Raw genomic sequence first — 13,700 nt, forward strand, 5'->3', positions numbered from 1 at the left:
GGGGCGTACGCTCTGCCTTACCTGGGCTAGAGGGTATGGGAAGAATGTGGGGCCACCATGCTTGCCTGTAAGAAGTGCTTTATCAGATTGTTCAAGGCTGAAAGTGAGAGTAATACAAGCACGCGATGGCTAGGGGCCACAGAAAAAAGAGTTCACATCAATTCTCAAAATTGCCCCCACATACTTGTAACAGTCCTCACAAGAGCGTCTGGAGGAGGTCGGAAAAGCGGAAAATGCATTCTTCGTGGTGCAGGTCTAGGTGAAGGCAGCCACAGTGGCTGCAGTAAGGAGAAAACCCGCTCCTGCCACCACGTTTGTCTCCCTTACTGAACAAAAGCCTGAAGCCACTGTGGGAAGGGCAGCAAACCCTGTTTCTTCTCAGAGACAGGTGAGGACTCATTGCTGAGGAGAGGGAACAGGAGAAAAACAAAAAACAAAAAACCTTCCAGCTCTTGGGTTCCCATGGGGCAGGAGACCATTCTAGGTCTGGTCCAGGAGCTATCTCCTCTGGCTGGGGAGGGGGCAAGACCACTAAGAAAGTCCCAACCCTGGGACATTGGGACAAAGAATGTGCCTCAGACCGAGACAGAACCAGGACAACAGAGTAAGTCCTCACCCTCCATCACCAAGCCAGCAAGAATGGAGCAACAAGTAACAGCAGTTCACCGTGGAGGAGAAACTCACATTTAGCCTAACTGTGTACCAGGAAGAAGAGGAAATAAATTTAATGAGCAAGTAGCCAGTCTCTGCCACAAGCACTGGACTCTGACTTGATCAGGCTACATTTGAGGTCATGAGTTTATTTCAGAAATCTACAATTTAAGAGAGCTATTTAGAATATTCAAACCCCATAGAAGAAAGTCCTTGACAGTAAGAAGTGAAATCACGCTGACGAGTAAATGTTGAGCAGCGTTTAGCTTTGTCATTTCCTACTCCCTCTCAGTGTCATGTCAGGAGAGAAACCCAACAGCAGTGATCTTCACCCTCAACAGCCCAGACCAAAGAAACTGACCCAGACTGGAGATTTAGTCTGCTTCTAAATTGGTTTGCTCCTGATCTAAGAAATAAGCAGTACAAAGAATACTTTAAATTGCAGGCGGGGGAACAGGTTGTATTTCATGGAAACTCACTGTAAGGCAGTGATCCTTGCAGCCCAGGCAGAGAGACATTATATCATACAAGGCAATAACTTCTCTAATCAATACATTATGTTTTCAAGGCCTAATGTCTGGAGACCCAGCCTTGAAATTTTTAGTGTGGTAACACCAATGCAATCTCCCTTTTACCTGCACCTGTGTTTCAAGACTCAGTATTTTCCATGTTGGTCCATTTCGGGGTTTACTGTGAGAAGGCCAGTCAGTCTAGGGTACATCCATGCTAGCCTCCAGTGGAGCCCAAAGTAAGAGAAGACTCTCCAGATGGTCCATCTGTAGTACAAACAGTTCTATTACTTGGTCCTGATGGCCTGACATTTCCATTGGTACTTGAAGTTTCTACATCAGATTGAGATAATAAACAGAAGCTCAAAGTGGTGGTCCACGGGGTTTTGGAGAAAAACCATGCCTCTTCAGGGAGGTGGCTGTTCTTTTGAGAGACAGCTCTTGATTGCTATTGGGCCATACTGGTAACCGAATGCCAGGCCATCAGAAACCAAGTCATCACGCACCCAAGGCTGTACATTAAAGTCTGCTTTGAGGAACAAATCTTAAATTATATATAGAACTAGACCTGAGCATACGATTCAAGCAACCTCATAAACAATTGGTTCATATGCCCACCATGTCTGTTTCTGCCACCCTATCCAAGACTTCAACCCACAATTATGTCCTCCCGTGGAATCAGTAGGACTACTTCCTAATAAGCTTGGCCCAGAAAGACCATGGAGAAAGTATTTCTCCTAATGGGAAGAGTTTAAAACAGTACATTTCACCATCACTTTGCCTGGAAGGAAAATGATCTGAAGCCAGGATACACATGGATTTAAAGGCCTTGCCTAATCTTTTGCTTGAATATAAAAGATAAAATTCCCAGGATTGTAGACACAGAGCCATAGGAAAGAAACAGAAGTAGATTCATGAGTGCGCCATGTGACTGTTCATGGCAAAGAAGATTTTCTGTTTTCATATGGACAAGAATATGGCACAACTTAGGAGTCAATCAGCCTCATTTCCTAAGCACACCAGTAGCTACAGCAGCAAAGACGATGACTACCTATGAGTTTAGTAACTTGGACTCCAGTTAGCCAAGACTAATTCATTTGCTGTCATTACTAACTGTCCATCTGGCCAACAGCAGAACCAACCCTAAACGTCCAGTAAGCCACAGTACTCAGACTGTGTTCTCTAAATAACATTTTCCACCAAAAGGAACCAAAGCTTCTTGGAGATACAATTCCCATTAGAAGGCAAGAAGTGTAAAGGATGGGACTGTAATCCTGTATCACACCAGAACGTAAGGAAGCTTTTAAAGATTATTAGGATCATGTGGTTAAAAAATGAGAAGCCAATTTTAATAGGCTCTTTTATAAACAAAGTAATGAATCCTTAAAGACGTCTATGTCCTAATATCCATAACCTGTGAATATTTTTCACATTTAAAGGAACTTGCACATGCATTTATTCATATTGAGGATCTTAAAGTAGGGAAATTATTCTGGATTATCTGTGTGATCTCATTTCAATTACAAGGGTCCTTATAAGAGCAAGGTGAGAGGATCAGAGACCAAAGAAAGAGACGTGATGATGGAATCAGAGTTGAGAGATTCTGAAGATGCTGTGCTGCTGGCCTTCAAGCTAGAAGGGGCCATGAACGAATGAATGAAGGCTTCCTTGGGTAAAGCAAGAAATCTGATTCTTCCCTAACCCTTCAAAAAGGAATGAAGCCTTGTGGACACCTAGATTTTGCCCAGTGAAATGCATTTCAGACTTCTGACCTTCAGAACTGTAAGATAAAAATCTTTTGTTGTTTTAAGCCACAGGGTTTGTGGCGATTTGTTACAGTGGCAGAAGGAAATAAAAATACGCTCCCATTCAGTAAACATGGGCAGATTTGATCATCAATAAGAATATAACTGCAATGAATTAAAACACTGCAAATAAGTTTACATGGATGAGTTCATAAGGATTAAAAAAACTTGTTTGTTGTATTAAAAAAGTGTTAAAGAAAGGGAAAAATGAAAAACATATCCTGCCTTTCTATACCAACTATAACTCAGGAAGATGAAATGATGGTGAGGAGGAAGTTTCTATTTATAAATATATTCCAGATAATAAAGATAAAAAGGGGTGAGAGATATATCACCTCCTTGAAACCTCTAATAAATAAATGGAGCTAGGTCAGTAGTCTTCCACCAGGAGTGACTTTGCCCTCCCAGGGGACATTTGGTAATGTCTGGAGACTTCTCTCATTGTCAAAACTGGAAGATGGCGGGGAGGGGATGCAGCTGCCATCTAGTGGGAAATGGTCAGGAATGTTACCAAATATCCCACAGAGCACAAAATAGCCCCTACAAGAAACATTTATCCAGCCCAAAGTGTCAATGGACGTTTGCTGCTACTGAGAAACCCTGAACTTGGCAATTAAGTAACTGCATAAAACCTAGAAAAGAGAAATCAAACACTATACACCCTTTTATAGATGTATATGCTACCATCTAGAAAATATCCTTGCCAAGAAAAAAAAAAAAACCCACAAATCTGGTCAAGGAGACACAGGGTGGGCCAACAGAACATGAAAAACTACACCAATAGGCTATCATCAAAAAATCCAGATGCATGGAAACCCAACTGGGACAAACAGCCCTATTTTAGTGAACAAATACTTCCAAGGGGGAAAAAGAAAATTGAGGGTGACCCTATAGATTGAATGGTTCTTCAGAGACATAGTAGACAATTACAATGTATGGATTTATTTGGATTATTATTTGAACAAGCCATAGTTTTTATAAGTGCTAGGCATTTTTTTTCCAGGAAATCTCATGATTTTTTTATGGTTATTAAATAAGGAACAATATTTCATTCTTAAATATTTTTCAGTGTCCAGCTTTCAAAAGTTACATTTGATGACTTTGTTGTTTACAACAACATCATCATCTTATTTTGCTCCTGTTCCAACAGTTCTCTCCTCCCCTATACTGGGAATGTCCTTCACAAGCAACTACTAATTAGAAATGTCTGTCATATCTAAGTGATCCAAGTAATTTAATTTATTGAGAATTTAACTTACTGAGAAAAGACTGTGTTGAAAAAAGGCGTCTATAATAAAAGAGATAAAAGTAGAAACAACACATGGAATATAGGATTACACTAGTCTGTTTCTACAGACCTAAAGCCCGTTCTCAACACATCTGCTTCCTGCGAAATGAAGATGGGTATAATTCTTCAGAGGAACCCAAACAGGCCGAGGAGCTGGGTAAGGGCAAAGGGGTCATGGAAGGTGGTGGGGAAAAGTGCAATTGTGACCACATGGCAGCTGCAGAAATGAAGAGACAGGATTCTCACGTGACTTCCTCGTTGAAGTGCATGTGCATTCTGCATTTGTATTATGGACTAATTTCCTTCTTCTTTCATCTCTTCCTCCCACCACTTTTACTGAGGGTTTGGTCATGGTGATAAAAGTTGATGTTTACTCCACAATTTAGGGAAGTTTCAGACAGAATTATGACATTTTTGAGGAGGAATGGGATTGATAAGGGAACTCCAATCCAGGAAAAGATGAAATGTTCCTCTGAAATCTCTTCTAAATCCTGTGACGTGACTTTTCTCTTTGCCCACTGCCGGTTTCTTACTGCAGATCTCCCTAATGTCTCAACAGTATCACTGGAGCAGTCCTCAAGCTGGTCTCCTTTTCTCCAATCTTTTCTTCCTTTGACTCACTTGCCAGAGGGATCATTTAAAAATGTAAATTTCAAACAGCAATGCTCCTACTTAAAAATCTTTACTGATTGCTGTGAGGATAAAGTTCAAAGTAATTTAGCATTTGATGGCTTCCAAGACCTGACTCCTCCCTGCCACCTGCTTCATCCTCACTACTTCCTGAGTCTTCTCTGCCTGCAAGTGAGCCTCCAGCACATGTCTGAACTCTCATCTCTCTTCCAGCTCAGCGCCTTACAAGTTGCTCCTTTGCTGAGGTTGCTTGTCATCTAGATAAATTGTTTTCGCTTGTCTGGTCCCCATCCAGACCTTTCCTGGTCCTTTCATACAGGAAGATTTCTGTAGTCACCCCTGAAGGATTCTCATTTCTGGGAAGCGTCTGCTGTATCCCTGCTATATGGTCATATCCCCATCAGGATTGTATGTTAACTATCATCTCTCAAGAACCATACATGCCACTGACACCTCTGCTGATATTTCTGAATGAACAACAAGCCCCCGAGCACTGACATCTTTGAGGGTGCCTGCCTATATTGCAAAATTTAGTATTGATACTTTAAAGTAAATTTACAATGTTGAATGGACTTTGGATTATATGAAACTTCAGTGAGATTGTGTGATAATATGTTCATAGATGGAAAGACTGTACATCACCTGACCTAAAGAAAAGACAATGGAAGAAAGGACTTTGAGACATCTTTAAGGGAGTGAGATGAGCTACCGTCACATTCTTTCTCCTCTTTCTCCATCCTTATCCTTTGTACTGTTATTTCTTCCCAGACCCCTTTTACCTTATTTAAGCTTTCTCTCAGAGGTGAGGTCTGCTCTCAGACTACTCCAGCTGAGTAGATTTACAAATGATCTGTGAGGGCCCTGTTATGTGTGTGGGAGGCGGGAGGGGAGAAGGTGTTTAATACGGAGACTGGAGGGTGACATCTGCCCAGCTGACTGAACTATCCTGAGTCCCCAATTTAAGACAATATTAAAGTTGTCTTATCTTTCACTTCCTTTGGCTGAGGAATCTGTCCTTCCTTAGATTAACTACACTTTTAATGTTGTGTATATAATTTCCTGTTTTGTGTGCTTATTTATTTCTAAGATCTTAGAAAAACAGATTTTAGATTTTCCAGAGATTGGACCGTTTTAAGATTTAAATGGTACCCATTACACATGCAGTAAAATTTCTCTCAAATTGTGTGTACAGTATCAAGAAGAGTTTGAAATGCAACTTTTCCTTGACCAGTAACAGCTTGATGTACAAACACCTTCAGTTATATGAGTGTAAAACAAGACCTTTAATGGATCCTTCCACTGGCTTACCTCCAGCACTCAGACATGTGGCTGTATGTCCACATGTCATAGGTCCAGCACAGAAACATTTTAATCAGCCTTGAGAGCAATACTTTCCTAGGAACAGTGACTCACACAAGTATTGGATGTAGATACATAGCACATACATTATTTTATATAAGTCTAAAATGTGAAAACGTTTTTGTTCCCAATGGAAACACTATAACCTTGTACAATGTAAGAACCAGTGATCCAAAGTAAGATTCATGAATAGATTCATGATTACAAACAATATGACAAATCAAGACGGCAAATGATTTTTTTTCAATTATTCTCAGGCTATATGAACGGAAACAAGCAAGCACAAGAAGTTCTATGATAGCAGTTCTTAATTTCTCTGAACATGCTGCTGTGACACAAAAGGTCCCTGCCTTAACACCCCAACCTAACTCCTCAGCCTCCTACCCAAGTACACGCTTCATCATCTCCTCCCTGGTTGCCATGGCAATGAAGCTGATGTTTGTCATATATGAGTTGGGTGGGAGAACACAAAGGCAAAGCTCTTTTCTCTAAGTGATGCTCATGATTCATCAAGTTGCCAGTTTTGACGTTAATCCAGATAATTGCCCTAGTAGTTTCTGCCAGGCCCCCTTCACCTCCTTATTCCTGAGACTATAGATCAGGGGGTTCAGCATGGGTGTCAAAATGGCATAGAAGAGAAAGACCAACTTCTCCTGAAGGACAGAGGGGCTGGAACTGGGCTGGATATAAGTGAAAATAGCCATGCCATAGCACAGGGCAACCACCGTCAGGTGAGAGGCACAGGTGTGGAAGGCCTTCTCTCTTCCCTCCGTGGACCGGATCTTGAGGATGGTGGAGATGATCTTGATGTAGGACAAGAGAACCAGGCAGAAAGGGGTCATCAGCAACACAATGCTAGAAACCATGATTGCAACCTCACTGGAGGACGTGTCCACACAGGCCAGCCTGACCACAGCTAGGAGTTCACAGGATATGTGATCAATATACTTGTTTGTGCACATGGGCAACTGAAAGGTGATGGTGGTCTGCATGAGAGAGTTGACAGAGCCACTGACCCAGGATGTGATGGCCAACCTAGCACAGAGCCCTCCGTGCATGACGACTGAGTATCTCAGGGGGTCACACACAGCCACGTAGCGGTCGTAGGCCATCACTGCCAGGAGAACAAATTCAATCCCACCTAGGCCCAGGGAGAAAAATAGCTGGGCTGCACAGCTCACAGGTGGGATTCCTTTATGTTCTGCAAGAAAATGCACCAGCATCTGAGGGACGATGCTTGTGGCATAAGAGACATCAACAATGGAGAGGTTGGTGAGGAAGAAATACATGGGGGTGTGGAGCCGGCTGTCCAGTCTGATCAGAAGAACAATGAGGAAGTTTCCCAGCACTGTCACCAGGTACATGAGCGAGAACAGGACAAAGAGAGAGACCTGTGTGTTCCGGTCACTGGACAGGCCAAGGAGAACAAACTCTCTCACCCAAGTCTGGTTATCTGTTCCCATTAAAAAATGTAAGGATTATTAACCTGCAGAGAGAGTCAGAAATAACAGAAGCCGTTGAATCACAGAACCACAAAGATAAAAGAAATTTTATCTATACATACTGCATACAACTGACCTTGGTCTAATGTTTAAGATTACTTGTGGGCCAGGATGACAGGCTCTATCCTGAATACACTGTATCCATTCTGCATCACGAGAACAGGCCAGTGCCTTGATAAGGACATGATGTGGTCCCTGGGGCACTCAGGTAAAGCCTGATGATAACGCAGTACAATTTCAGGAGCTCCACATCTTTACCAACTTACCTCAGATTCTAGGGCAAGAAAAGGATGGCAGGTAATAATGGTAAAATGACAAACAGTGAAGAAAAACTTGCTTGGAAAGTTACAAAAACTACCTAATTATGTCAACTGGACCCATCATGATGAAATGGAAAAGTCAATCATAAAAGGAGATACTCGGAGAAGGCAGGGGCTTGTGAAAAGATCTCGTATCAGAGAACATAGGTCTGAAAACTGATTTTATTTACCAGCTATGTGATTTTGCATTAGTGACAAACTTTTATATATGAAACAAGACAATTTTATACAACTCATGAGTACATTCAAGCTCAAATGTAGGTAACTTACGGAAAAAGTACTTTGTGCACTGTTCCTGGCAGTAGTACCACAGGAGTATGGGTATTAGTCGTAACATGACCTCTGTCTCAGGGTGAGCAAAGCAGCAAACATGATTTTCGCATGCACCCCACCTCCCACAGATTCAGACATAAATGATACTGGAGGAAAGTTTTAACAGAACTCAGGGCTTGGAATAGTTGGGTCACTCTGAGGACCTGGGGGACCACTTGTCTTTCTGATAGTCTGGGTCTCTTCAGCCTCGGTGTGATACGATGGGGTAGATGATTGTGATTGTATCTTGTTCTTTTCATTTTTCTCTTTTCAACTTGCTGTTTAAGAATCTACCTTTTTATATTGGCTCAAAATTAAAGACATAAGAGTGTGGATACTCGGCTTTATAATGACAAGAGAGGAAGAAAAGCAAGGATCCGAGCACCCTTCTTCCTTGCCCAAGGCAGAGAAGGAGGTATGAATTCAGGTAGGTGTACAATGGAATGGAGTCGACACTTTGTTTTCTTTCACCCACAAAGCACTTTTCCAGTGGAACTGTATGTTATCATCTCAATTTTGAAATTTAATCAGAAGCCATTTATATTTCTTAAACATTTTTATAGGACTGATTCATTCTATTATTTCTCCATGTCTGCCTAATTCACTAACTTTCCTTTTCTTGCGGTGTACAAAATAAGGGAAAGTAGGAGACAAGGTGGTAAAAGGGTTCGAGGGCAGAAACGGAGGTCCTTGTGTTGTCCCCAAACCCGGAGGAGTTAGGATGGGGTTTCTGAGCAGAAAACTGAGTACTGTCTAGGCTTCAGCTCTCTCCCCTCTGTGAAAATTAATCAAGGGAAACCCTCACTAAAATGGAGTAAGGAGACCAGACGGGGCGTCTGAGCAGACCATCAATACAAATTGCTGGAAAGATTGTCAATTACAGATCTTGAAGAAGAATCATCAACAGAATGAATCGCCTGTTACAAGCCCCAACAGGAAAAGACACACACTGCATGTCCTATAAGAAAGCAGCTACCCCAGCAACTCAGCCAATGAAACTGTCATCAATCTAAATTCTCACTGTCCTCCAAAGGACTTTTGTTCAAAACCACCCTTTCCAGCATTCTCCTTTTTCTCTATAAAATGAGATTCCTCTCCTTTGTTTGTGGGACTTGCCTATGGCTTTTGTCTCAAATTACAACTCATCTTGCTATTCCCAAATAAACCCATTTTGCTGGTAAAATAGCTGTTTTATTTTTAAGGTCAAAACCTGGTAGAGGACAAAACAAAGCAAGTAGGTCTAGAAATGCCCTTCTGTTTCATGGTTCAGATGTAGATATTTGTATAAACCTGTTTCCTAATGTTCTCAAACCTGACCTCTCCTTTTATGTTCCTCCTCTGCAGCTCTATCAAGATACTACTAACACTACCCTCACTTTGCTTTTCTTCAATCAAGGTCAGACTCAGAAAACATCTGCTTGCCTCAAAGAGGGCATTGAAATTTAATCCTAAAACTACAGGAGACTGTTCAATTTTAAAAATAGGTTAACTGTTGCTGAATAAATAGCAGATCCATAGCAAAAATCAGGTATTTCTTTTTCTATTAATATGGCAAATATCCATAAAGTGCCATCTTTGCCAGATGCTGGTGTTTCAAGGTGACTATTATGCTATCTGTATTCAAAGGCCTGAACCATCCACAAAACAGAGCATCATCACATCATCTGTTTCCCTGGTGAATGTGCAAGGTGCCTGGAGAACACGCCAGACCATGCCTCCCTCTGCTCCTTGGACTCACCCTGCATATCTCTCTAACATAGCTTTTGCCTCATTGCAAGTGACAGTATCACATCTTATTGCAAGTATGAGCTTCAGAATCTAGTAATTTCTGCTTTGAATTCATTCTCTTCCACTTTCTGAAACAAGCCATTTGGTCTCCATGAGTCTCCTAATTCTTCATCTGTAAAATGTGGATAATATTGGCCAATTGAAAAGATCACTGGTGAAATTAAGGGGTTGAGGATCCAACATTCCTATTCTAGTGACTGAATTAGGACAGGTACCCACCCCTTGGTGATGATAATCGATCAAAGCCTTGATTTCATGCTTCCCCCCCCACCCTTTTCAGGATCTTATTCCTTCATTTAGTGTCTCTCTTTGCCATCCTGGGGTTTCTCCTACTCCCGATCAACTCCTTTTCCCTCATTACAAAAATTATACAGACTTCTCAACATGGAGAGAGGAATCTTTGCTATTTATCATTCTAATTATTTCCTCCGTTCACATCCAGAGTTTTCAAATGATTGGTGTCCACTTGCCAGGCTTATCTCCTCCAAATGTTTATCTTTAAGGCCATGGAAATGTAGTTTTCACCTTCACTAATCCATAGAAACTCTTTAAGGTCACTCACGGCTTTCTAGGCATCATACCGGGAGACTGTCATTTGATTTTCATTGTCATCTTTTAACAATGTTAACTAATTACTCTTTCCTTCTCTCTCAGTTCTATCATTGACTTCTGATCTGATTTTCCTCCAATTATTCCTCATCTGCATTCTTGAGTAGTTTTTCTAAACTCTCCTCCTCCATTAGAGAATTTTGTAAGTTTGTGTGCTCACAGTTTGTACTCCTCGTTCTAAACTTATTTTTTCTTGAAGAGTTTGTGATTTCTAACTACAATTATTATCAACTATATGCAGCTCACCCTCAATTCTGCACTTATCTCCTAGACTTGCCTCCAAAGGTGCAGATGCTTTCACCAGCAACGTAACGAATGTTTCATAAACATCTCACCAGCGTCTCCACTCAGCTCCCCACACACTGTATTCCTTCCCGACATCATGTCTGTCAATGGAACTAAACGTTCTCCCACTCTCCCAATATACCTTGTCTGATTTTTTTCCTCCTTCTCATCACTCCACTGAATAAATTCTCTTTTACTTAATCTTCAAATGAGTAAATAATTCTTTGGTTTTTAATTGCATATCTTCCATCTTTCACTGAGGGTTCACTCACACTTACATTTGCCCTTATCAGTCCCACCTTGAGGAGTGCAAGGGCTTCCTTGTAAACTCCCCTGATGTAACCTCTACCCACTCCACACCTCCTCCACATGCCCTCCTCATTAATTATGCAAAAGACTAATGTACTCATATCACTGTCATACACAAACCGACCCATGATGTCCAAGTGTATGCAGAACTAAGCTTATTCTGAACAGAATTCCCACACACTCCACAACCTCCAGCTGCCCTACTTCTAAATGTTATCATCTGTAGTGTTATCGTGCTGTGTTTTACAGCAAAGCATTTTATTAAAATAGCGGAAATATCTTTCATTGATAAGTTACCTGATAATTTTTAACCCAAGGCTTCAAACACCATGTTTTATTTCAAAATTATTTATATCCAAATACAGCTTTTAACCACACTCACATAGTCCCTTCTGGGACTCAGAGTAGATAAATAAAATAGAAATAGCAGCAGCATTCGGAAATCCAAATGAGGGAGGAAGCATACGTTCATCAGATGCTTTTAACACAACGCGCAGTTAATACTGTCTCCGTATTTCTTTGGGATCAGCCCCGTTTCAACAGAGCTGGGTTTCCATCCTGGCTTGGGGTGGAGAGTGGACTAGTGCCTGACAATGTACTTCATATCTCACTGCTCCTATCAGGAAGCCAGAGCTTGGTCTGCTCAGCCCAAACTCATTTGCAGGATATTTAACTCTACCTAAATTGTGTGTGTGTGTGTGTGTGTGTGTGAAGTCAAATCACTAAGGGGGAAATGTGAGAATACTTGCACCATTTGTCTGCACAAACAAGACAACAAAAACCTTAGTACATGCTGGTCATGCAGCTGATGTTCAAAAGCAGGACTGAACAATGACCATCGTTAAGAGCCAGATTGTTTAGGTCTTGCTTCAGTACAAGTGTGTTTTGTATTCTCTTCTCAGTATCCATTTTAACTCTGGCTAATTCATCTTCTTTCCAGGTTCACAGTGCTCCATTAATAAAGAAACAAAATTCCATTTTACATCTTTTGGGTTGTTTCATGCTCACATTCAACAAATCTCAAACCACACCTCTCCATTTGTCCTGAGCTTTCTTTATCTATTCAAAAATAAGCAATCCATGCTGCTGGTTCAGAACATAGTACTGAAGAATGATGTAGCCCTGTTGTTCATCTCCTTAGATATGAGCACCATGAAGGAAGGATGTCTTCATGCCTGTGTTTTATGAATTATGGTGGATATGGGAAAAGTGCTGTGGCGAAAATTAGGAGAGCCCACTATGCAACTTAATATTACAGATGCCATTGAAACAGTCCATGAAAAATTCTCTCTCTAAAGAACTGTTACTAATGCCTGAAATCTGCTACTTTTTTGTTGAGCATTGTTCTTTTGATGAAGTGTTTAAATGTGAAATAACATTAAATAGGGAATTTAAAACACAAAGTACCTAATCTTATTGTAAACCCGTGTGTGAATGACATGGAAATTGCAGGAGAAGTCAGAGGTGAGGTATGAACAGCAAGACCAAATTTTATCAGTTAAAATATTGCCTGCACAGACCCTGGTTAAAACTACCTCCATGTTCCTTCTCCCATTATCCAGTAATTATTAGTTACATAAATATCAGGACTGACATATTCTTTTCCTGATGACAAAGGAATAAAAAGTAGGTGAATGTATTTCTCACACAACACCATTTACATGACAAAATACCTCTAATTTAAAAGTTAAATTTTAGTCAGTCATTGTCTTTGTTGTATAAAAGTGAATTTATTCATTGATTCCATGGGAACTGTTACAGTCTCTGGATTATAAAACTTGATGTAAATTGTAACAAGTTAAATGTTATTTTTCAACCTATTCTACCTCCATAAATTCAGCCACAATTATTTTTCCTATTATTTCAATCTTCTACTTCTTAATAACATCTTTAGCTGAAAATACACATCACCTGAGCAAGATGATGAGTGTAAAATTCTGACAACCATGCTAGCTGGTATTAAACCAGGACCAGTCTTCATGTGAGGGTCTGGAGGAGGAAGATAAAATTTGGCTTTAGCGTGCTCCTGTCCCCCTTTCTCTGGGTCTGTCCTCCAACTCTTCATCTATGGGTCAGAGTTTATCTCGGTAACTTACCACACCAAGGCCTCCTTCCAATAGAAATGGCCCATGCTCAAAGGTTGCCCTTTCCTCTTCTTAAAAAGAGTATCAGGAAAGTTAAGATCTTAAGTTAAATATATTTCTACTTCTAAATTCTCTGGCAGTAATTTTTGGTAAAATTTGTAAACACCTGGTAACTTATAGTCATGGAAATCAGGCATCTCCAACTAGTCTGTTACAATTTACTTAAACTCTGAGCAGGAGATCTCCCAG

The 13,700-nt window shown here is 40.8% G+C and overlaps 1 protein-coding gene across 1 annotated transcript; it reads right to left on the reverse strand.

Moving 5' to 3' along the window:
* Window positions 1-6,662: 6,662 nt before the first annotated feature.
* Window positions 6,663-7,741, reverse strand: LOC102536441 (olfactory receptor-like protein OLF3). The gene has a single exon (XM_006210066.2). The coding sequence runs from the start codon at window positions 7,703-7,705 to the stop codon at window positions 6,752-6,754; it is 954 nt and encodes a 317-aa protein (XP_006210128.1). The 5' UTR covers window positions 7,706-7,741; the 3' UTR covers window positions 6,663-6,751.
* Between the last annotated feature and the right edge of the window lie 5,959 nt (window positions 7,742-13,700).

The sequence above is a fragment of the Vicugna pacos genome, chromosome 7, assembly GCF_048564905.1.
Source record: "Vicugna pacos chromosome 7, VicPac4, whole genome shotgun sequence".
Classification (NCBI taxonomy): Eukaryota; Metazoa; Chordata; class Mammalia; order Artiodactyla; family Camelidae; genus Vicugna; species Vicugna pacos.

What these genes read in the sequence shown, in the direction of transcription:
- LOC102536441 (XM_006210066.2), bottom strand. Translation starts at nt 7,705, where the DNA reads ATGGGAACAGATAACCAGACTTGGGTGAGAGAGTTTGTTCTCCTTGGC.